Raw genomic sequence first — 26,152 nt, 5'->3', positions numbered from 1 at the left:
TTGCAGGCTGTTCGAGGCGGAAACGGGCGCGTCACGCGATTGGGCGCACATGTCACATGACCAGAAACGTCAGTGGCCAATCAGATCGCACAAGAAACGTCAGTGGCCAATCAGATCGCAGAACGCGAACGCGGAACTGGAAATCCGTTGGTAAAAAAAATAGACGCGTCTTTTGACTCGAGTGCTACAACATCACACTGCGTGAGGCGCGAGGCGGCGCCGGCTCCCTTACCTCCTCGTAGTCGTTCTCTCCCGGCACGAAGTCGTCCACCAGGGCGACGCGGTGGGCCCAGCTGCTCGCTCAGCGCGTCCAGGAACTTGTCCGTGTCGCGGCTACGCGGCGGCCGCGAGAAGGTGAACAGCTTCCTGCGGCGGCTCAGCGGGCTGAGGCCGTCGCCGTCGCCGCCGTCGGAGGGGGGGGGCGAGGACGAGGAGGCGGGCGGGGGGGGGCTCTCCAGGCTCACGTACGGGTTGGAGTCCCCCCCGCCGCTCTGGCGGTACATGTCGTACACGGGCATCGGCAGGGGCTCCTTCCAGGACAGCGACAGGCCCGTCCTGCAGCGACTCCCTCCTGCGGGGGGGCGGGGGGGGGAACGTGGAGAGACACGGGACGGGGAGGCGGGCGGTTCAGAGAGACGGGCGCCGTAAAGGGGCCCGCTGAGTCAGAGTGTAGCGCGGCGTGACCTTCGTGCTACAGAGTAGGGATGCACCGATCCGATATTGGTATCGGTCGCCGATATCAGTGAAATAGCTGGATCGGGTATCGGTAAAAAAAAAATATATATATATATATATCGTATTTTTTTATATTTTTTTTATAAATTAAATAAGAAATAAGTAACCATTCAGTACATTTATATCTATGTGTTAATTTGTTACATTTAGTTTCACTAAGTTAGGAAAGTAATGTTTTAAGTCAAGCCTGATGTTGCCTCTTGCACCAAAGAATGATCCAGTCTCTTCCACACAGTGAGGCATACAGTTTATTAATTGAATGAATGAAGTTTATTTTCTGTCTTTGTTTACAACAAATCAAAAACACACTTGTGATCCTTTACAATTCTTAAAAACAAAATATATTTTATTATATAAAAAAATAAACGTGGATTAATATATATTCTTTTTTTTTGTAAAAAATTTTTTTTACAATGTGTATCGGATCGGTATCGGTATTGGCCGATACCCAAACCCAGGTATCGGCATTGGTATCGGGACTGAAAAAGTTGGATCGGTGCATCCCTACTACAGATCAGTCTAGACCGTTTATTATAAAGAACCCCCTTTACCAGATGGGCCCTGGGCTCATAAATCATGTCGCCGGACACTTCTGAAGCGATTATGTGACTGACGGTAATTTAGTGTTGTCGTCCCCTTGAGAACGCTATAGGCTGGCTGTGTTTTCTTTAAGAAGTTACCATGGCAACAACAGGATCGGCAGCCATGTGTTTGTGAAGGTCTGGTGTGTGTGTGTGTGTGACAGAGAGAGAGAGAGAGAGAGAGAGAGAGAGAGAGAGAGAGGAGAGAGGAGAGAGAGAGAGAGAGAGAGAGAGAGAGAGAGAGAGACAGAGAGAGGAGAGAGAGGAGAGAGAGAGAGAGAGAGGGGAGAGAGAGAGAGAGAGAGAGAGAGAGAGAGAGAGAGACAGAGAGGAGAGAGAGAGAGAGAGAGAGAGAGGAGTAGAGAGAGAGAGAGGAAGCATGTATTTTTTTTTATATCCTCAAACTAAATCCTCAATTTGAATAAAGTGATTAATCTGTCTGATTTTTATTAAATCAACTTTCCAGACCCAGCCCAGGGAGAAGCCCCACCGCAACCAAATCAATTAAATCAACTTTCTTTAATGAATATAACTCATCAGCTTTTTTTAATACTATAATATTAGTGTAGCCTAATCTAGTTTATCTGCAACTGTGAAGAAAAACCCCATTGGTTTAAACAGAATGAATAGAAAAAAATATTTAAAAAATAAATAAATAATAAATAAAAAAATTGTAAAAAAAAATTGTAAAAAAAAAAAAATTCGAATGTTGATTTAGAATTCAAATGCCAACGTAACGAACGAAGGTTCGAATGTTCGAACGTTTGGGCTCAGCCCTAGTGTGTGTGTGTGTGTGTGTGTGTGTGTGTGTGTGCGTGCGTGCGTGCGTGCATGCGTGCGTGCGTGCGTGCGTGCGTGCGTGCGTGCGTGCGTGCGTGCGTGTGTGTGTCGTGTGTTGTGTGTGTGCAGCACCCGTGTACCTGTGAGAGGAGGGAGCGTGAGGGGGGAGAGAGGCCGGCCGCGGCCCTCGGTCGGTCTCTGCCCCTCCGGGTCCGGAGAGGAGTGACTCTGCAGCGGTGATGATGACACACCCTTGCCCGCGTACACGTTCTCCAGCTCCGCGTACACGCCCGACATCTACGGGGGGTGGAGGGCGCGTGGAGCCCAGGTTTTATACACAGAAGAGCTGCGGCAACATTGGGCTTTGAAGGTCCGCTTTGAAGTGTTTGTCGACAACGTGAGTTAACCCAACGATTCTTACCCAATTTTGGAGAACCGAACATTCTAAGGATGACGTCAGAATGGCTACCGAAAGGGTTAATACTCCCAAATTTGTGGCGTACATTTACGCTTAGATGAAGCGTCCCCGTCCCCCCCCCCCCCCCAATACATTCGTCTGAAATTTACAGGGTCAACAAGTTATCAACAAATTGATCATTGGATTAACTGGTCGTCGTGAGCGGACCTTCAAACAATGTAAGAGCACAAAGCACAGGGAAGCGTGGATAATGGGCGCCGGCAGAGAGCAGGGTGCAGACATACTGGACTACTACCCACGTACATGTTTGAGGTCGGGGGACTCGGGGAAGGAGGTCCCGTCTCCGCACTGCCTCTCCTCGGGGCCCTCGGGTGCGTCGACGTGAATCCCTAGAGAGAGCGACGACAAGGCACGGACAAGGACACATGGACATGAGCATCCCTACCCCTCCCATCACCCTCAAGGGGGGAGGTGGGTGGGGGGGCTGGGGAGGCTATAGGAAAACGACATGGACGAACTACGGACAAAAAAACACGAGACTTCTGGGATGCAAAACAGGAGAAACCGGTCAATTGTTTCATCCTGGAAGCCTCAGAGCAAAATAAGATGATTCAAAAGGCAAAAATAAGAAAGAATATTTCTTTTTGCCTTTCAATCATCTTCTCCCATCCCAAATGTTGTCGTTATGCCAATTGCCTTCCTGGTTGTTGCGCGCATTGCCCCCCACTGTCGGTCTGGGGAGGGTGTGTAGACACATGCCTCCTCCGATACACCTGACAGCGAGGAGTTTCATTGGGGGAACGTAACGTGTGCAGAGGTTCACGCCATTTCCCCCAGATCCCCTCCCTGCTGAACAGGCGCCCGACCAGTAGGAGTCGCTGTTTGCAACGACCAGGACACATACCCCACCCGGACACACTGACAATTATTGTGTTTGCAGGGACGACTGACCAAGCCGGAGGTACCGCTGACAGCTGGATTCGAGTCTCTGCGGTGGTAGGCGAGTGCTTAGTCCTCTTCTACGCTACCCAGCCGCCCCCGCAAAAGATACGATTCTACTGAAACACATCTTTTTCAAATTGGGACAGGTTTTTGTGAGCCTGCGGTCAAAGCCAGTTTTAGTTACGTGTGGATTGAGCACAAACAATCTCAAACCGAAAGCCAATCTCACTGAAAAGCCAATCTCAATTTAGGGGCTTCTAATGATCTTATGTATAAAGCAGCAAATGAAACCTCTGCAAGTTATAACTAGAATGGGAATGAACAGTGTCTTTACAAAAGCACGCCTCCTCGCCTATACGGCGCTTTTGCAATGACAACAAGAAGTTAGCCGCCACCTTGTGAAACATGAACACTCCCTGGACACACAACTTGCTCGCTTTGAAGTTGTTTTGTTTAAGGAAGAGGCTTTAATGAGAAAAATGAATGAAAGCCCCCCCCCCCCCCCCTCCCCCTCCTCGCCCGTTCACATTGTTCAGACGAGCTCCTTCATCATAACCCAGTCTCTTGATCTGTGACACTCGCTCCCCTTAACGTCTCCCGTGGCCCCGAGTCCGTTTCCTCTAGCCTTTATTATTAAACCGAGAACGTCTCCTCTAGCCTTTATTATTAAACCGAGAACGTCTCCTCTAGCCCTTATTAAACCGAGGACGCCGCTCGCTGAGGGAGAAAACTGGTTTTGGTTTTGTTATGGTGAGTGTGCCTGCAGTGCGTACCCATTCCCAGGTGCGTTCCTATGATGCAGTCGTCGGAGCTCCTGTCCCGGCCGCCGCCGCCTCGGTAGGAGCTTCCCGCCACGCGCACCGAGCTGCTGCGCCGGTGGAGCTCCGCGCCCACGTCCGGCTCCACCACGGCTACGTCTGCACACACACACACACACGCACACGCACACACACACACACAGAACTTGGAATTCAAATGTATTTTGCCTTCAATTTGAAGGAAGGAATAAATTGATTATGCAATATTTAAATGAGTATTATTACATAACATGTGTAGTTTCTTTCCTGGGGAATATAAAGCAACACGACACCACTGCGCATTAATTATCAACGCTGACTGAGACTCGTCAAGGCCTCCCTCTTAGAGTTATGCGCCCATTCATTTGTTTCAGCGCTCTATAGTATAAACGGCAGCTGAATTACAAGACAAAAGCTCAAAGAATGTGGAGACACACTGAGAACCAAAGGTGTGACGTTCGACCCGTTATCTTGTCGAGGATCTAGTGGAAAATGTGAGATCTTTCTATCTTAAAACCAAGACAGTGAGTACATTTTTAGTGCCTGAGCTATATCTCTTTTCTGGCTATCCCACAACCTCTGGCCTCCTAGATCCGTTCCCTTTGCGTGGGACGCCGTCTGGATACCTATTTAAGTCTAGCTATAGCTAACTAAAATGTTGACACTTGGCGTGATTCAGTAAGAGCATGTTGACACTTAGCGTGGTGATATACAGGTCAGAAGAAGTAAGAAGAGACTGTTCTTTCATCCCATCACTCCCCCTGAATATAATTGTCTCAATGGTTTTATCTCTTCTAAGAAAAACTCTACCTTCAATCTGTAAGTGTTGAGTTTTGAAAACACAGATATATATACAGAGATACGTATACGGATATAATTCATGTCCAGAAGAGCCACTAAAAGAGACAAGAGGCGGTGAGGTCAAAGGTCGACCCACACCGTCCTGGTTAGGATTCTGGTGCGAGATCTCGCTTTGGGGGGCGAGATTTTAACCATTCGTGTGACTATTTGAACCATTTCACTGCCACACGGCAGAAGGGTTAACCCTTTACTATCACACAACCGACGGCGATGCTAATGATGGAGCATCGCCGTCGGTTGTGTGATAGTAAAGGGCTAACCTTCTGTATTGTCACAGTGAAAGGGTTAACCGGCTGTCGTGTGGCAGTGACAGGGTTAAAACCACCAGTTGGTTTTCAAAATACAGACCCCCCCACACTCCCCCCTCCAGAACCTGCAGCCCGGGCGCACCTGCACTCTTGAAGCCCAGGAAGCGTGAGATCTTGCTCTGGCAGTGTTCCTGCTCGTCGTAGGTCAGCAGCTGGTAGATGAACTGCCAGATCAGGTGTTTGGCTGGAGTGTCGAGGACCGGGAACACGTCCACGATCAGGGTGTCCACGTTCCTGACACACACACGCACACACACACACACACGCACACACACGCACACACACGCGCACACACGTGCACACACACACGCGCACACGCACGCACGCACACGCACACACACACACACACACACACACACACACACACACACACACACACTTCAGAGCTTAGAGTCACATATTTCATTGGCTCTCAATAAGAGCACCGAGCCTTGGTGTAAAGTCTCAGTATCTGCAATGAACTGTACAGTGAAGGCCGAGAGCAATGAACTGTACAATGAAGGCAGAGAGCAATGAACTGTACAATGAAGGCAGAGAGCAATGAACTGTACAGTGAAGGCCGAGAGCAATGAACTGTACAGTGAAGGCCGAGAGCAATGAACTGTACAGTGAAGGCAGAGAGCAATGAACTGTACAGTGAAGGCAGAGAGCAATGAACTGTACAGTGAAGGCCGAGAGCAATGAACTGTACAGTGAAGGCAGAGAGCAATGAACTGTACAGTGAAGGCCGAGAGCAATGAACTGTACAGTGAAGGCAGAGAGCAATGAACTGTACAGTGAAGGCCGAGAGCAATGAACTGTACAGTGAAGGCCGAGAGCAATGAACTGTACAGTGAAGGCAGAGAGCAATGAACTGTACAGTGAAGGCCGAGAGCAATGAACTGTACAGTGAAGGCAGAGAGCAATGAACTGTACAGTGAAGGCAGAGAGCAATGAACTGTACAGTGAAGGCCGAGAGCAATGAACTGTACAGTGAAGGCAGAGAGCAATGAACTGTACAGTGAAGGCAGAGAGCAATGAACTGTACAGTGAAGGCAGAGAGCAATGAACTGTACAGTGAAGGCAGAGAGCAATGAACTGTACAGTGAAGGCCGAGAGCAATGAACTGTACAGTGAAGGCCGAGAGCAATGAACTGTACAGTGAAGGCCAAGAGTGCAGGATGAAAGAAATTAACTGTACAGTGAAGGCAGAGAGCGCAGGATGAAAGCAATGAACTGTACAGTGAAAGCAGAGAGCAATGAACTGTACAGTGAAGGCAGAGCGCAGGATGGAAGCAATGAACTGTACAGTGAAGGCAGAGAGCAATGAACTGTACAGTGAAGGCCGAGAGCGCAGGATGGAAGCAATGAACTGTACAGTAAACAGAAGAAGCAGCGATTAGGCTTGGTAATACAGATACAGGGGGATTTATTCAGTCTGCCTTGAGGTGTTCTGTATCCAGTACATGAATTTAGTTGGGAGGTTTAACTGCGGCATATCAATCACCCTCATGTATCACGTGTTTGGATCAGAATCAAAGAGGCCTACATAATTCCTCTCACATCCTCTCGTCCCTGATTCTTTCCCCATCTGTGCCGTCACCGCTTGGCTGTTCCCGCTTCATCTCTCAACTGTCACGTTAGGAATATCTCCAGGACCTCGCAGCCAACGCATTTCTCCTGAAGTCTCGTTCACATCTCAAAAGCGCTGTTTTCCCTCCTAAAATGTGTGCATCATTGGTGGTTCGGCGCTAATTATTCTGGTTTTAGTTCCAGTCCTGGATTTGGTCTTATGTTCTTATTATGTGGACACAGTGTTGTGAGAAACATGCAGATTTTAAGCATTGGGCTAGATTATAAATATATATTGATTATATTATTTAAATAATTTAATTATTTATATACACTATATATTTATATATATCGTGTTTTCCCCCAATAGTTCACATTTCTGTGAACATTTTCATGCTGTGGGCACACCACTCTTTTTTTCTCCCATCCCAATTTCGCATTGCCAATTCTCCCCTCCAATTCTCCCCTCCCCTGTCTTGAACGTTGCTAGACTATGCCTCCCACTGGTCGGCTGTAGTGAGGATAGAAGCCTTGCATCACGTGTCCCCTCCGATACACGAGGAGGCAGCCTGTCGCATCTTTTCACCAGACAGCGCGGACTCTCAGTGGCGAGGAGTAACGCGTGGGAGGCTCACGCTGCCCCCGATACTTCCTGTCTCTGCTGTACAGGCGTCACCCAACCGACCTGTAGGAGTCGCTGTCCACAATGTCCAAACCACCACCCATCGACTTTCCACCCGCTACCTCTGTCAATTGAGATAGTATGACGACTGGCCCAAGCCGCAGGCAATGCTGACTCGGGGAGTCGAGACCGGAGTCTCTTGCATTGGTGACGAGCGCAATCTCCGCTACGCCACGCAGCCGCCCCCTGGGCACACCACTCTTGAAGGAATACAGAATATCCCTCCCTCTCTCTCTCTCTCTCTCTCTCTCTCTCTCTCTCTCTCTCTCTCTCTCTCACCTGTGTTGAAAGAAGGTCTCCAGAGCTTTGCAGACAGTGTATCTCTCCTGGATGGTGAGCAGGTGGTCCAGTTGCTGGCTGAAGGTCCGCCCGTGGACCTTGATGCTGGGGGGCAGGATCTCCGCCACCCACTGGAGAGAGCCGAGTCTATACGAGGGGGCGTCACAATGTTATTTTGATCTCATTTGTCCTTCATTTATACAGGTAAAAAACAACACACCTAGATCTCTTGTTAATGCGCGACCCGTTTACAATAGACATTTAAACTCCCCAAGAAGCGGAAATATTCGATTCCATATATTTATGCGTTTCCTGTCAAAACAGGAAGCTAGGGAGGGACTTTTTCGTGGATATTGATCAGCGTTTACAGTAGCCAATAGCGCAGAATGTGCATTACGGTCGACCCATTAGCTAGCAAGCTAATGTTAGCAACCTACGTTAGCAACATTAGTAACGTTAGATAGCAAGCTAACATTGAAATTTGAAAGTGCTAGCTTAGTTACAATGTGCTGTAAATGTCATTCTAGAAAGCATTTCATTGGATGTTAAATTAGTATGCGTCCCCCATGTGCAGGATGGCTCATCAACATTTAAAAAAAAACGTTTTCCAGGAAATAACACTGTAATACCTACAAAACAACTTTTCTGTTATTGTTGGGACAAATATAATTATGTATAAGTGACAATCAGTGCAAGACGTGTGTGATAAAAGAACATAAACATATATTTTGATTCCATGGGGCCTCTGAGAACACTTTGGACAAACAATGACCTGGAGGGCGGTGCGATGCTGGGGGCAGGGCCGGGGGACTCCTCGGGTTCGGTGGGATCCGAGAGGGAGTACTCCGTCGGGCCGTCCTCCACCACCAGGGTGGGCATGGCCCCACTGCCCTGCAGCATGGACACCACCTTCTCATGGGAGCAGTTCCTACAGGGGAGACGGAAAATTACCTTTAGAGCCGTGGCTTTAAAGTCGACCCTAAAAAACTATAGGGACGTCCGTTCGTGACCTCAGTTGAGCAAAGACAGAATGGTGAGCTTTGACACAGAACGATGATGATCATTTCCTATTTTCAGGCTATTTAATTTTTATTTTTAATTTTTTTTATTGATCTTTTTCCCCCTCCTTTTTCCTCAGATTTTTCTCCCATCCCAATGTTAGTCGTTATGCCAATTCCCAATCCCCTTCCTGGTCGCTGCACACTTACCCCCCACAGTCGGTCTGGGAGAGTGGAGGCTACCACGTGCTTCCTCCGACACACGTCCAGCCAATCCACCGCTTCTTTTCACCTGGCAGCGCGGATTCTCACTGAGAGGGCGTAGCGTGTGGAAGGATCACACTATCCCACTCAGATCCTATCCGCGCTTAGCAGGCGCCCCGACCGAACTGTAGGAGTCGCTGTTTACAACGACCCGGACCCACCCCGCCAGCTTCTCCCACCCTCTAATACTGCCAATTGTATTAGTGTGAATGGCCAGCCAAGCTGGTGACAACCCCGGAGCTGTGAGCTGGATTCGAACAGGCAAATCCAGCCGCTCTGGGGTTGGTGACGAACGCAATCCCCGTTACGCCACCTGACCGCCAGGCTATTTAACTTTTAATAACTATTAATAATTGAAGGAGGGCTGTAGACTTCAAATATTCATTATATCACAAGAAAAAAAAATCATCTATACCAAGAATTTGGATGTCTTTTCTTCTCACGTCTCAAAATCATCTCACAATCCACTTGGGGGTCATGACCCCCAGGTTGAAAACAAGACAGATTAATACAGATTAATACCAGCCACCGGCCACATGCTTGATATTCTAGTCTGTGTCTGGTAGGTTTGTCTGGGCAGGTAAACAACCAGACTCTATTTTAATGTTCTATTCGGCTGTTAGAATACGTTGTAGGGAATTTAGGGATCGCCTGCCACTGTGGTCGGTGGTTAGGGTTTACATTTCAATTGTGATTCTGGCTTCTCTCACGATCATGAAAACAAGATAAAGATAAGGTGTTTATATTTTGAAACGTCTTTGGTAACTTGTAGAAGGTGAAAGAAAGGCAGCCTTTTGGCCGAGAAGAAAGGTAAAACAAATTCGTTGTCATATGATGATGATTTAGATTTTTGGCATAATGGAGCAAGCCGTATCAGTGGTTAGCTGGTTCCCTGTAGACCTGACCCCTCTAACTACAGGCCCTACTGCAGGGGGAACAGACTGACCTGACCCCTCTAACTACAGGCCCTACTGCAGGGAGAACAGACTGACCTGACCCCTCTAACTACAGGCCCTACTGCAGGGAGAACAGACTGACCTGACCCCTCTAACTACAGGCCCCACTGCAGGGAGAACAGACTGACCTGACTCCTCTAACTACAGGCCCCACTGCAGGGAGAACAGACTGACCTGACCCCTCTAACTACAGGCCCCACTGCAGGGAGAACAGACTGACCTGACCCCTCTAACTACAGGCCCTACTGCAGGGAGAACAGACTGACCTGACCCCTCTAACTACAGGCCCTACTGCAGGGAGAACAGACTGACCTGACCCCTCTAACTACAGGCCCTACTGCAGGGAGAACAGACTGACCTGACCCCTCTAACTACAGGCCCTACTGCAGGGAGAACAGACTGACCTGACCCCTCTAACTACAGGCCCTACTGCAGGGAGAACAGACTGACCTGACCCCTCTAACTACAGGCCCCACTGCAGGGAGAACAGACTGACCTGACCCCTCTAACTACAGGCCCTACTGCAGGGAGAACACCAGATAATGGGAACAGTCCCTACAGGACAGACGGAAAGTGACCTTGACAGGACAGACAGCCAGTGGACAGACTGGACACTAACAACAAGCTGTCCCCGCAGAAGGTTTCCAACTGGGGATGCAGCACCCATGAGAAAATGTTGGCCGATACTGATATTAACATTTCTGTTATGGTCAATACTGATATTAGCAGTTCTGTTATGGTCAATACTGATATTAGCAGTTCTGTTATGGTCAATACTGATATTAGCATTTCTGTTATGGCCGATACTGACATTAGCATTTCTGTTATGGCCGATACTGACATTAGCATTTCTGTTATGGTCAATACTGATATTAGCATTTCTGTTATGGCCAATACTTATATTAGCATTTCTGTTATGGTCAATATACTGATATTAGCATTTCTGTTATGGTCAATACTGATATTAGCATTTCTGTTATGGTCAATACTGATATTACAGATGTTTATGATATGTGTATAAATAAAACAAATTTCTATGATAATCACATTTAGTAATTTTTTGTAACATACTGAAACAATGTTGGCCCACAATCCTGTACTGCGTCATTGTCACATGCAAGTAACGTTACCCAAACAAACTCTGCATGGCCAAAAAAAGAAAGAAAGACACACACACACACACACACACACACACACACACACACACACACACACACACACACACACACACACACACACACACACACACACACACACACACACACACACACACACACACACACACACACACACACACATTATTAGGTGAGGGTTGAGCGATGGAGAAGATCAGTGTGCAGCACAGAACCTGTTTGTTAGCAGTTTTATTTTAAAGGTACTATAGATAACATTTTATGTATGTATGTTTCCCCATGTGGAATGCACTCGATTGGATAAATGACATGATAGTGCTCTAGTGCGACATCTAGTAGCTGAATGTTGTCTATGGCACCTTTAAGTGTAATTTTCACAACGACACACACACACACACACACACACACACACACACACACACACACACACACACACACACACACACACACACACACACACACACACACACACAAGCAGCTAGACAAATAGAGAAATAACCATCAGTTGTTCACATCGGCCCAGTTTTGCTCATCGGACCGATACCAATATAATGAAAGAATCACTATCATCGCCCCCGATACCGATATGGTCACCGATACATCGTGCGTCCCTATACTTCCTACAGACACAGGACACAAACTACAAGAAAAACGATGAAAAATATAGAAACAGGAAGAATAGTAGATATGGATATGGTGGTACATAAAAAAAAAAAAGGGCAAAGTAAAATATGCAAAATACGCAACTGCAGCGTGGGGGGAAACTGCCCCGCCTGGTACATTGTGTACACTATTTAGTGGAGAAACGGATAGTTAAAGCGGCAAATTAAAGACAATCAAGCAGACTTTTCTTCAGTCCTTCACAATGCCAAAGAGCTGCTGTGTTACGCGTTATACTAATGACAAAAACAGAAATCCAAATCGGAAGTTTTATACCATCACAGAGGGAAAAGTGGCTGGTGGCTAACGTTCGGCTAACTCGCTCTGATGTTGTGGTCGTGGTAATCAGGGGGAGTTTCTTTGACTCATATCTCGCCTTAGAATCACCAGAAAGACTTTCGAAATAGTGAAATGCCATGTTGGCCTCAATATTTTCAAAACAAATCGTATGAAAATGTTATGAAATGAACAAGAATGTGATAAAACATGTAATAAAAACGGAGCTCAATGCATGGATTTGATGGTAGAAATCCGTATGGTCGCCCTATACCAAGATGGTGGCGGTCTCGTGACATCAGAGTGTCTTCGAGAATAACACTGTCCTCAGCCGACTCGGGGACGCGCTCCACTTGTTGTGGAAATGCAGTATAGCTCCCATTGTCGGAGACAAGGTGAGGAAACTGGACCTGCTGCCAGATCAGACCTGCCCTACTTCGTTCTAAAGCTGCAGGCAGCGGAGTATTCTGGAGGGAACCGCTGGGTCTCAGTGACCCAGACATAAACACACAAAGTGAGAACATCTCGCACCACCATGATGTTATTATGAACCAGTTCCTGGCAGACAGCGGGTTAATGGCTCCAGGCGACGGAGCGCGCTGTGCAGTATGTTAGGGCAACGTATATATCGCTATTTAGGGCTCATCACAATGAGCAAGCAAATATTAAAGGTAAGAAACTGTAATTCCGTCAAACAGCGACCTCTATAGGCAAAAGAGCCCTGCTCGGTACTGCGCTATGTATACAATATATACATACAGTATACAGCAGTGGTTCTCAACCTGTGGTACGCATACCACTAGTGGTACTTGGGGCCCCTGCTGGTGGTACTTGGAGGGATTCCTGGAATAAAGGGGAACTATTTTACTATTTCTTTCACTATTTGGGCACTTTTACACAATTTCTGTAATTTTTTATTTTTTTCATTGTTTTGTATTTCTAATCAAGTCCTCAAAAACAGCATTTTTCTACCTCAAGATCTTAAGCCGTTTTGAGCCTGGGCTCCAACCACTGTGTGCAGTTCATCATGTACCTGATGCCACACAGCCACATCATCATGCAGCGGTGTCTCTCTGACATCACAAATCAGCACATTTCAGATGACTCAGTGAGGGTGAATATTGTGAGAGGAGAATTGGAAGAATGCGCCAATATGAGAATTAGAGACATAGATCATATTAATATAAGTTCACATAGCTAGGAAACAATGCTAAACACTCAAAAAGGCCATTTATAAGATAGTTCCCCTTTAAATTTATTTAATAAAACCAACTTTAAAATCAAAATACTAATACTACAACGAATGAAAATAAGCTTGAGATCATTGAAATTGGGGATTAAAATAAGTTGTACATTTATTTGGTTGTTTTTAGATGTAGAAACAAAATAAACGTTTGTTTCTGAGTCTGATGTTGTTTCCGACGGACACTAGTACCTGTGGAGCGTGCACGATTAGCTAACGTCACAAGCAAGGTAGTGATGACTAGCCGAGGGATGTCGCAAAAGTGGCTCAAAACGGGAGATATTCGAAAGAGAATAGTGGAGGAGAATATCTTTTTAACCAGAAGATTTCTTCACAAGAAAACATGATGCACTGAAACTGAATAAGCGCAAGTCCACGATTCACTCCTGCTGTAGAACCACAGCCAAATCACAGGACGCCTCGTATCATGCCAGGCTGCCAGCCTCCGCATAGCAAAAGCCGGTAAGTAGCCACACACTATACCGAGTGACGTTTCTCAAAGCCTTCCGTCTCTTCTAAAATGGACTACAAGTGTTTTGTTGATTTACATCCACATCACTATTCATTCATCATTATGCTGTTGCTGCTGTCGGATTAGACTTTATTTGATTGGAAGAAGATCCCTCTGGAAAGAGTCTGAATTTGATGCAGGATATCGGCGATATTATTGTTTATTTTTTATTATTATAAAAAAATTAACTAACCCGGCCGCAAATTACCCGCAAACAACACAAATATTTTTGTTTGACTCGTGACCGCAGGCACTCGCCCACTATGGATCAGCCCGCACAAAACTAGTGTGTGTGTGTGTGTGTGTGTGTGTGTGTGTGTGTGTGTGTGTGTGTGTGTGTGTGTGTGTGTGTGTGTGTGTGTGTGTGTGTGTGTGTGTGAGAGAGACAGAGTGAGGGGGAGAGAGAGGGGGAAGAGAGAGAGGGAGAGAGAAAGGGAAGGAGAGAGGGAGAGAGAAGGAGAGAGAGAGAAAGGGAAGGAGATAGAGGGAGAGAGAAAGAGAGAAGGAGAGAGAGGGAGGGTGGATGGAGAGGGAGAGACACAGTGGGGGAGAGAGAGAGAATCTGACAGACAGACAGAGAAAGAGACACTTATTCATTTGTTTGAACTGTATTATCCCTCGCCTGTTACACTTTGTGCATGTGTGAGAGAGAGAGAGAGAGAGAGAGAGAGAGAGAGAGAGAGAGAGAGAGAGAGAGAGAGAGGGAGAGAGTGTGTGAGAGGGAGAAAGTGTGTGAGAGGGAGAGGGAGAGTGTGAGAGAGAGATGGAGTGTTCATTCAGATATAGTCTTTGAATGAAGTACATTTGCTGAAATACAGTTGTTCTTCATTTTCTCACTTGCTATGTGAGAATGTTAGTTATTATGTTCTCAATGCCCCTTGCATTGTATGATAATTGTGTGGAAGAGTTTGCTAGTTCTAGTACCCCGTTCGTACATTGTGGCTGTGTCTGACTAAAGTTAACAATAAATTATGTTATTAGGAATAGATTTGCCTCCTGCGTGAACTGTGCATAGCTGAATAGAGTTAGACTGTATTTTAACGTCGGTCATATGGTGGTACTTGGAGAGCCAGCTACGCTCTCAAGCGGTACTTGGTGTAAAAAAGGTTGAGAACCACTGGTAGTATACAATATACAATATACAGTATACATATACAGTATACAGTATACAATATACAATATACAGTATATAATATACAATATACAATATACAGTATACAATATACAGTATAAATTCTTGCATATCTTCCTGTACATTTAATACCTAAATTTTACATTTGCTGTACATTTTACTGTATATTACTGTATATTTTAAAATGTATATCTTTGACTGTATTCTTATTTTAGATTTTTGACTACCTAAATGTTTATTGTGAGCCATCTGTGGTGCTGAATTTCCCTCGGGATCAATAAAGTACTTCTATTCTATTCTATGCTTATGTTTTGGTCTGGTGTGTGGGTTGGAGTTTAGTGACATAATTTTACTGTGAATTTCTCCAGACCTCTCTTGGACAACCACAAGTGGCCAACAATAGCAACGCCTCCACTATCCCCACTCCACTCCAACCCACACATACCAAACAGAAAAATTTAAACAAAGTGCAATACTCTTTTGCCTAGAGGTGGCTGTTTGACGGCATTGCAGATTCTAGTCACACTTCTCACAAAATACAACTTCTGAACCATTTCAGAATAGAAAACATAGATTTAGTTTGATATCACACTTGCATGCAGTAGAATACAAAGGAAAATAATCATTGGACATGATACATTTTGATATCAGAATATTAAATCGATTCCATTGAATTATCGTGATTGTTTTTTTCCATAGCACCAAGTCCTATATATATATGTATTTATTTATACATGGGGTTGACTTAAGATATCATTTGTACATTAAACCAGGGGCGGGGGGGGGGCTGTACAAACACATACTGTGTTATTATTATCGATAGAGCACCTTTTATTCTCATATTTCTATTTGTACTTCTGTTATCTCCCCTCCCCCTCCCCTGCTATGACCCCTGGATTTCTCCGAGGGGATTAATAAAGATACATCTTATGTCACCTTACTGTGTGCTCTCACTTATGCTTATCTACGCTGTAGCGATGTCGTGTGCCCCCCCCCCCCCCCACATGCCCAGTACATGCTTCAACAGACCGCCTCCCACTACCATCTTAACCCTTTCACCGCCGCACTACCAAAACGGTTAACCCTTTCACTGCAACAATACACAGAAGGTTAACCCGTTCACTGCCACACGACAGCCGGTTAACCCTTTCACTGCCACACGACAGAAGGTTAACCCTTTACTATCACACAACTGACGGCGACCGTCGCTTGTGTGATAGTAAACCTTCTGTCGTGTGGCAGTGAGAGGGTTAACAGCGCAAGTAAAACATTATCCTGCACCAAACCACCCCCCCGTGTCACACATCCAGAGGAACGACCCTGCTCCACTTAATCAAAAGGGCTGGCCGGGTGGCGCGATAAGGATTGTGAGTGGGAGTGATACCGTGCTATCGGCAAATAACAGACAAACTCTTTAATAAGAGTCGTGTCGGTTCAGCGAGGCAGAGCTCTCTTATCTGCACTCTCTCCTGCACCAGGACTGAATTAAGGAGCACGGCTTCTGAAAGGTCCCTGAGTGTCTCCATCACCTCCTCCCACAACACGCTTCACTTAACCACACGTTGCACGTGCGCACCCACGGACTGTTGTTGACTTAAGAAATTCTTAGCCAACTAATTGTCATATTAGTGGGGGTTTGTTGACTAATAGTCATAGTGAGGGTTTGTCGACTAATAGTCATACTCATAGTGGTGGTTTGTCGACTAATAGTCATAGTGGTGGTTTGTTGACTAATAGTCATAGTGGTGGTTTGTTGACTAATAGTCATAGTGGCGGTTTGTCGACTAATAGTCATAGTGGTGGTTTGTTGACTAATAGTCATAGTGGGGGTTTGTTGACTAATAGTCATAGTGGCGGTTTGTCGACTAATAGTCATAGTGGTGGTTTGTTGACTAATAGTCATAGTGGGGGTTTGTTGACTAATAGTCATAGTGGGGGTTTGTTGACTAATAGTCATAGTGGGGGTTTGTTGACTAATAGTCATAGTGGTGGTTTGTTGACTAATAGTCATAGTGGGGGTTTGTTGACTAATAGTCATAGTGGGGGTTTGTCGACTAATAGTCATAGTGGGGGTTTGTCGACTAATAGTCATAGTGGTGGTTTGTTCAATAATAGTCATAGTGGGGGTTTGTTGACTAATAGTCATAGTGGGGGTTTGTTGACTAATAGTCATAGTGGGGGTTTGTTGACTAATAGTCATAGTGGGGGTTTGTTGACTAATAGTCATAGTGGGGGTTTGTTGACTAATAGTCATAGTGGGGGTTTGTCGACTAATAGTCATAGTGGGGGTTTGTTGACTAATAGTCATAGTGGGGGTTTGTTCAATAATAGTCATAGTGGGGGTTTGTTGACTAATAGTCATAGTGGGGGTTTGTTGACTAATAGTCATAGTGGTGGTTTGTTGACTAATAGTCATAGTGGTGGTTTGTTGACTAATAGTCATAGTGGTGGTTTGTTCAATAATAGTCATAGTGGTGGTTTGTTGACTAATAGTCATAGTGGTGGTTTGTCAACTAATAGTCATAGTGGGGGTTTGTTGACTAATAGTCATAGTGGTGGTTTGTTGACTAATAGTCATAGTGGTGGTTTGTTGACTAATAGTCATAGTGGTGGTTTGTTCAATAATATTCATAGTGGGGGTTTGTTGACTAATAGTCATAGTGGTGGTTTGTTGACTAATAGTCATAGTGGTGGTTTGTTGACTAATAGTCATAGTGGTGGTTTGTTGACTAATAGTCATAGTGAGGGTTTGTCGACTAATAGTCATAGTGGTGGTTTGTTGACTAATAGTCATAGTGGAGGTTTGTTGACTAATAGTCATAGTGGGGGTTTGTTGACTAATAGTCATAGTGGTGGTTTGTTGACTAATAGTCATAGTGAGGGTTTGTCGACTAATAGTCATAGTGGTGGTTTGTTGACTAATAGTCATAGTGGTGGTTTGTTGACTAATAGTCATAGTGGTGGTTTGTCGACTAATAGTCATAGTGGTGGTTTGTTGACTAATAGTCATAGTGGTGGTTTGTCAACTAATAGTCATAGTGGGGGTTTGTCGACTAATAGTCATAGTGGTGGTTTGTTCAATAATAGTCATAGTGGGGGTTTGTTGACTAATAGTCATAGTGGTGGTTTGTTGACTAATAGTCATAGTGGTGGTTTGTTCAATAATATTCATAGTGGGGGTTTGTTGACTAATAGTCATAGTGGTGGTTTGTTGACTAATAGTCATAGTGGTGGTTTGTTCAATAATAGTCATAGTGGTGGTTTGTTGACTAATAGTCATAGTGGTGGTTTGTTGACTAATAGCCATAGTGGGGGTTTGTCGACTAATAGTCATAGTGGTGGTTTGTTGACTAATAGTCATAGTGGGGGTTTGTTGACTAATAGTCATAGTGGGGGTTTGTTGACTAATAGTCATAGTGGGGGTTTGTTGACTAATAGTCATAGTGGTGGTTTGTTCAATAATAGTCATAGTGGGGGTTTGTTGACTAATAGTCATAGTGGTGGTTTGTTGACTAATAGTCATAGTGGTGGTTTGTTGACTAATAGTCATAGTGGGGGTTTGTTGACTAATAGTCATAGTGGGGGTTTGTCGACTAATAGTCATAGTGGTGGTTTGTTCAATAATAGTCATAGTGGGGGTTTGTTGACTAATAGTCATAGTGGGGGTTTGTTGACTAATAGTCATAGTGGGGGTTTGTTGACTAATAGTCATAGTGGGGGTTTGTTGACTAATAGTCATAGTGGGGGTTTGTTGACTAATAGTCATAGTGGTGGTTTGTTGACAAATAGTCATAGTGGGGGTTTGTTGACTAATATTCATAGTGTGGGTTTGTCGACTAATAGTCATAGTGGTGGTTTGCTGACTAATAGTCATAGTGGGGGTTTGTTGACTAATAGTCATAGTAGATGTTATTCGACTAATAGTCATAGTAGATGTTTTTCGACACACTCAACTTCAACTTCAAATAACTTTATTTTCCTTTCGGAACTTCATTTGTGCAGTGGTTAAAAGACAAACATACAGTCACAATACATAGACTCACCACTATATAAAAAAAACACCAGCTTCGTTAAAACTACAGTAAAAAAGACCACTATATAAAAAAACACCAACTACATTAAAACTACAGTACTTAAAGCATGATATATTGAAATCCATGTGGAGCAGGACACGCGCACACACACACACACACACACACACACACACACACACACACACACACACACACACACACACACACACACACACACACACACACACACACACACACACACACACACACACACACACACACACACACACACACACAGAACCAGAATTAAAGCAGACCTCATGTCCAGTCCGTTGAGGAAGAGGATGCGATCTCCTGGTTTTAGGCCACAGTCTTGGGCAGGGCTGTCTGTAGAGGGGGAGGGGGGGGGGGCAGGAGAATATTTTTTTTAGGTTTTGGACACTGACTTGATTGATTGATTGAAAACTTTATTAACAGATTGCAGAATGGGTACAATACAGTACAGCTCAATACACACAATTGTTAAGGGGATGCAGACCAGAGAAAGACTTTCGTCTTGTTTACATCAGGGTCCCCCATTTTCAATTCATCAGGACATATATGACATACATGACATACAGATAGTCAGTACTGCTACATCTATACATTTATGACATACCAGATTTGCAAATACAGTACTGTTTGTGATACAGAAGGAGTCAGGAAAAGGGAGTATATACATTTGACGTAGAAACTGTACATTGGAGGAGGTTGGGTGGGGGGGGTTGGGTACACTGGGATATTGACAACCATACTGGGTAATCTACATTGGAGGTGGTTGGGGGGGGGGGGGCACACTGTATATACAAGCAAAACTGTACATTGAGGGGGGGGGGGGGGAGACACTGTACAAACAAACAAAATTGTACATTGGACTATTGACAAAACCATACTAGGTAAATGACTGTACATTGGAGGGGGTTGGGTTAGGATATTTACAGGGGCCAGTGTTGAATTGCAGTCTCCCGTAGGTGTCCCTTGAGAGAGGTTTTGAAAGTGGGTAGTGATCCACATTCCTTTACAGCTTTGGGTAGGGCGTTCCACATTGATGTGGCATAATTGCGAAACGTGTTTAGTCCCTTATTTGAGCCGAATCTGGGTTTAACATGATTTGTGGAGCTCCCTCTGGTGTTGTGATCGTGGTATTCACTGACCTTTGGGAAGTATTTTGACATGTACATGGGTACCTTGGTCGTGTAGTGCAGGGGTTCCCAAACTTTTCAGGCCGGGGCCCAGAAAATAAGGCGTCAGAGAGCCGCGGCCCAATGCACATCGTCTGGCTTTTTTTTTTTTTTTTTTGCCATGCGACCGATTTTTTAAGCCAAATATCACTTCAATCCTATTAAGTTAGTTCAAGTTAGTTATTCATTTATATGTGCTATTTATGAGAGGGCTAACTTGTTGCAAAATAATAATGATAATAATAATAGCCTCATTAAAATACTATTGTTGCTTCGGTTGTTTTCAGCGTTTTATGTGCATAATCTGTTATTTAGTTTGAAATGTTCGTTGAAATAAGTAGATTTTTCGTTTTTGTTTATTTATTAAGTTAATATAAAACCATATAGTCACATTTTAGAATACAATAGAATAGAATTTTAGAATACAACTAGAAACACTGTCCTGGCCTGCTTCTAAGTTCAGTGGCCTGACAAAAAAAATTTAAATTTTTTTTTTTTTTTTTTAATCATCTCGCGGCCCACCCGTGGCTGCTCGCGGCCCACCTTTGGGTCGCGACCCCGACTTTGGGAACCACTGGTGTAGTGTATCTTGTAGACCAGGCCCATTGCAAGTTGCTGTACTCTGTCGTCTACTCTAAGCCATCCTAGGTTGTCAAAGTGGGCAGGGGTGAGGTGGGTTCTAGGAGTAAGGTCAAGCAGTAGTCTGACCAGTTTGTTTTGAGATGTTTGTAATTTTGTTTTTAGCGCCTTTGAGGTGCTTTGGTACCATGAGGTGCAAGCATAGTCGTAGTACCCCTGAATGAGTGCTCCTGCCAGAGTCTTCAGGGTATTCTTGTTTACCAGAGAGGAGATCCGGTACAAGAATCGAGTTCGTTGGTTGACTTTTTTTATTACATTGGATGCCATTTTGTCACAGGAGAGATTAGCCTCTAGGATGGAACCCAGGTAGGTAATTTCATCTTTCCTTGTGACAATATTGTCACCCACTGTAACTGAGAAGCCGTCGGTCTTGCTGAGTTTGTTATTTGAACCGAAGAGAATGGACTCTGTTTTGCCCATGTGTAATGATAGTTTGTTATCAGCGAGCCATATGCAGATTCTGCCTAGTTCCGAGCTGAGGGTTTTTTCAACCTGTAACTTGTTCTTGTCAGAGACCAGCAGGGCTGAGTCGTCCGCAAACAGGAACAAGTTGCAGTCACAAGCTGACGACATGTCATTTGCATAAATTAGGAACAGTAGCGGTCCTAGTATGCTTCCTTGTGGAACACCACAGCTCACTGTGAGGGGGGGGGATAGGGTACCGTTTACCTCCACCATCTGTTCCCTCCCCTCAAGGTAGGATTGCATCCAGCTCACTGATAGACTATCAAAACCAATTGCTTTCAGCTTGTCAATCAGAATGGAGTGATTGACCGTGTCAAAGGCCTTTTGTAGGTCCAGCATGACCATGCTGGACATGACATACATAAACATACAGCTGTATGACAACAACACTGAAATGTGGTGAAACCTGGGGCGATTCCCACATCGCCTTTCTATGTTGAATTTGACTACATAAGCCGCCACAGGCCACCCTTAACCTATTAACCCCTACCTGCTCAAGTTTTCAAGTTTCTTTAATAGTTGTCATACAGAAGTACAGAATACTTTCATACAAAATGCTTCTTACTGTTACGCTCCAGAGACTGTGCTAGACAAGATAGTATCAAATAACATAGTATAGCATGTAATTTAGAAGTAGAAAATGAGGTACTGACGGTCATACACATTAAATGCACCTACTGTTGGTACAGACAAAACTCTTAAAACTATAAATATTAACAAAAGTAAGCACAATCTTGACGGAGCGAACAGACAGGCGACCGGGCATAGCGCCGCCATCTGGTAGGTACTCTCACGCTCACTTCTGCACTTTGATAATTGTTGTACGGTACTTATGATAAGAGAAGATATTCTTTCATTGATCCCCTTGGGGAAATTTGGGTGTCATAGCAGCATGGGGTAGGGGGGAGGGGAGGTACAGGTATGGGCAGGGTAATAGTAGAAAGACATAAATATAGGCAATACGATTAGATCTGAATATAAAAATATGAGAAAAATAAACAGTGTAAACAAAGGTGCATAGATGAGGGTCTGTATGCCCCATCATTTATAGTATATAGTTACAATAGATATAGGCAAGTCGTGTTGTGTGTTGTCGTGTTTGTGTTTGCCGTCTGTGGTCATGTTCAAATTCGAACCCTCAAACGACAGCCGACAGAACTACGTCAACAACAGATGATTCAAGTCGAGACAGAAGGTCAGATCTGGTTAAAGGAGGAGACCCGAGAGACAGCGTTGTTGTGTCGCCATCACGCGTCCCTCTGCCTCTCCTCTGCCCGCGTCGTCCGTACGGCCCCCCTCGCGTCTCTCAAATCTCCCCTCTCCCCTCGCGTCATCGAGGTGTCGCATAACGCCGCCGTCACGTCTGGCGGTCACGTGATGAGACGGCAGGACACATTCTAAACACATTCTATATGTTACATTCTCAGCATCTGAACGTGAATCACGATGAGAAGAAGAACCATGACCTCCTCCTCCCCACCTCCTCCTCCTCCATCTCCATATCAGTCTCTCTCTCCATGCGGCACTGAGTCAGTCAGCAACCAGCCTCTGCAGCTCTGTGGTGGTGGGCGGGCACGACCCCGTCATCAGTGTACATGCACTCACTCATGATGACTGTACGGGAGCAAACAAACACACGCTCCCGCACTTGTACTGTACATGCTGTCCTTTTCCTCCCCCCCCGACACAGAGCAGGCTGCTCCCCCCCCGACACAGAGAGGCTGCTCCCCCCCCGACACAGAGAGGCTGCTCTCCAAAAAAATGAACTAACTAAAACGAAAAAGAACAAAAAAAAACGCAAAAAAACCCAACGAACTAAAACGAAAAAGAACAAAAAAAACGCAAAAAAACTAACGAACTAAAACAAAAACGCAAAAAAATTAACGAACTAAAACGAAAACGAACGGGAAAAAAAACACAAAAAAACCAACGAACTAAAACGAAAAAGAAAAAAAAAAAACGCAAAAAATGTAACTAACTAAAACGAAAACGCAAAAAAAACGCAAAAAATGTAACTAACTAAAACGAAAACGCAAAAAAAACAACAAACTAAAAAAAAACGCAAAAAAATTAACGAACGAAAACGAATGAAAAAAAAAACGCAAAAAAATTAACTAACTAAAACGCAAAAAAAACGAACGAACTAAAACAAAAACGCATAAAAACGAACGAAAAAAACGAAAACGCAAAAAAAAGAACGAACTAAAACAAAAACGACACAGAGAGGCTGCTCCCCCCGACACAGAGCAGGCTGCTCCCCCCCCGACACAGAGAGGCTGCTCCCCCCGACACAGAGAGGCTGCTCTCCAAAAAAATTAACTAACTAAAACGAAAAAGAACAAAAAAAAACGCAAAAAAACCCAACGAACTAAAACGAAAAAGAACAAAAAAAACGCAAAAAAACTAACGAACTAAAACAAAAACGCAAAAAAATTAACGAACTAAAACGAAAACGAACGGGAAAAAAAACGCAAAAAAACCAACGAACTAAAACGAAAAAGAACAAAAAAAACGCAAAAAAACCAACAAACTAAAATGAAAAAGAACAAAAAAAACGCAAAAAAAACCAACGAACTAAAACGCAAAAGAAAAAAAAAACGCAAAAAAACTAACGAACTAAAACAAAAACGCAAAAAAATTAACGAACTAAAACGAAAACGAACGAAAAAAAAACGCAAAAAAAACAACGAACTAAAACGAAAAAGAAAAAAAAAACGCAAAAAAATCAACGAACTAAAACGAAAAAGAACAAAAAAAACGCAAAAAAACGAACGAACTAAAACAAAAACGCAAAAAAATTTACGAACTAAAACGAAAACGAACGAAAAAAACGAAAACGCAAAAAAAAGAACGAACTAAAACGAAAACGACACAGAGAGGCTGCTCCCCCCCCCGACACAGAGAGGCTGCTCCACCCCCCGACACAGAAAGGCTGCTCCCCCCCCGACACAGAGCAGGCTGCTCCCCCCCCGACACAGAGAGGCTGCTCCACCCCCCGACACAGAAAGGCTGCTCCCCCCCCGACACAGAGCAGGCTGCTCCCCCCGACACAGAGAGGCTGCTCCCCCCCCGACACAGAGAGGCTGCTCCCCCCCCGACACAGAGAGGCTGCTCCCCCCCCCCGACACAGAGCAGTCTGCTCCCCCCGACACAGAGCAGTCTGCAGGGGGTCCAGTAGAGGCTGCCATCCCTCTCCGCTTCTGCCTCTCTCTCTCGTCGCATCCATTACGGTGAAACACTGGCGAGTCTATCGCAGCTAACTGCACAGACGGATCACACAGGGTCATGGGTCATACAGAAGTCCAGAGACTCCGCCCCCCCGGAGATATGCGTGATGGTTCCACCTACTGTATCACTTTGAGCCGACAGACACCCTGTTCGATCTGTTCGAACTCGGAGAGACTTTATTTCTTAGCAGGGATGTTGGATAGGTTGGTATCGATCGTATTTTTTCCCCCCTTTAAGCAGAACTATTCAATTACCGATTATATCTTTACCTATATTGGATTGGTTTCACTAACTTTAATATACTTGAAGTGTGCACTGTGCAGCTGTACTATCTAGGAAAATACATATATCGGATCAGGTCTCAGTATAGGTAGATACTCAATAATAAATTACTCAGATCAGGATTGGGGTTTTTTTTTTTTATTATTTGGACATCTCTATTGGATGGACTTTAATGGAAATTGTCCATGGGGAGTTAAGCTTTGGAAATTCTGGGGGGGGGGGGGGTACACCTAATAAGGTACTACTAGGTCATGCGGCATGTTTTGTTTAAAATAAATATGAATTGCAACACTGCACTGTGCATTCAATGTGTAGTGCACTCCTTCATCACATGTAATCCCATTTGATAGGAATTCACAGAGCAGCCAACAAGGTTGAATATGGACAATGAAGAAGAGTCTGACGTACGAGAGAGGGAATGTTTTCTTTTGTTGTTGTTCAATGAAAGGTATTCAACTCATAACTCATCTGTTAGAAGGGTTTGCAATGATGTCTGCTTTTGATATGGTTGGTTATATTTCTATTACATGGTAAATATAGCCTGAGAAAATGACCCATATATTTCCATTGTATTCCCATAAATTCCCCATTCATTCCTATATATTCTCCATTAATTCCGAAATATATTCCTGTTAATTCCCATGGAAAATGTCCACCTTTGAATGCTCCTGGAATTTGCTCTCAATTATTGATGTGTAAAGACTGGACCACAAGGGACCATCGCTGATACCGTCGACGGTTGAGAGACTGATTGATTGATTGATTGAACATTTTATTAACAGATTGCAGAATGGGTACAATACAGTACAGCTCAATACACACAATTGTTAAGGTGATGCAGACCAGAGAAAGGCTTTCGTCTTGTTTACATCAGGGTCCCCCATTTTCAATTCATCAGACGCTGAGCTTCCTCCGCTGCCACAGCTGGAGAGCGTTCTGCTGAGACGTGCCTTCGCTTCCTGTGTGAGGGCGTTTGAGCGCTCTGCGTTGTTCCACCCGTCTACGGGGGCGTGGGCGGGTTCCCGCGGAAGTCAGTCTCGTCTTCCAGAGTGTGTTTCAGCTCAAGGTTGCACACCGCGTGACGCAGTTCGTACAGCACCCTGTATTAAGCTGTTGTTCAACCTGTCAATACCCCGCCCCCGATCACTTACAACCGGATGCTGACACTGACACTGACACTGCCTTCCATAAACATATG

At 44.7% G+C, this 26,152-nt stretch overlaps 1 protein-coding gene across 1 annotated transcript in view; it reads right to left on the bottom strand.

The window, feature by feature from the left end:
- grid2ipb (glutamate receptor, ionotropic, delta 2 (Grid2) interacting protein, b) overlaps nucleotides 1-26,152 on the bottom strand; it is a gene marked incomplete at both ends in the record, with an annotated part of 123,807 nt that overhangs the window by 22,459 nt on the left and 75,196 nt on the right. Inside the window, 7 exon segments of the mRNA XM_084322335.1 lie at nucleotides 2,237-2,393; nucleotides 2,818-2,903; nucleotides 4,230-4,367; nucleotides 5,505-5,656; nucleotides 7,935-8,081; nucleotides 8,701-8,862; nucleotides 19,438-19,507. Of these exon segments, the coding sequence (XP_084178461.1) occupies nucleotides 2,237-2,393; nucleotides 2,818-2,903; nucleotides 4,230-4,367; nucleotides 5,505-5,656; nucleotides 7,935-8,081; nucleotides 8,701-8,862; nucleotides 19,438-19,507 (912 nt within the window).

The sequence above is a fragment of the Notolepis coatsorum genome (genome assembly GCF_963971535.1).
Source record: "Notolepis coatsorum genome assembly, chromosome: 10".
NCBI classification, from domain to species: Eukaryota; Metazoa; Chordata; class Actinopteri; order Aulopiformes; family Paralepididae; genus Notolepis; species Notolepis coatsorum.
The sequence above is the reverse complement of the archived record's forward strand: the minus strand, read 5'-3'. Positions and strand labels throughout refer to the sequence as shown.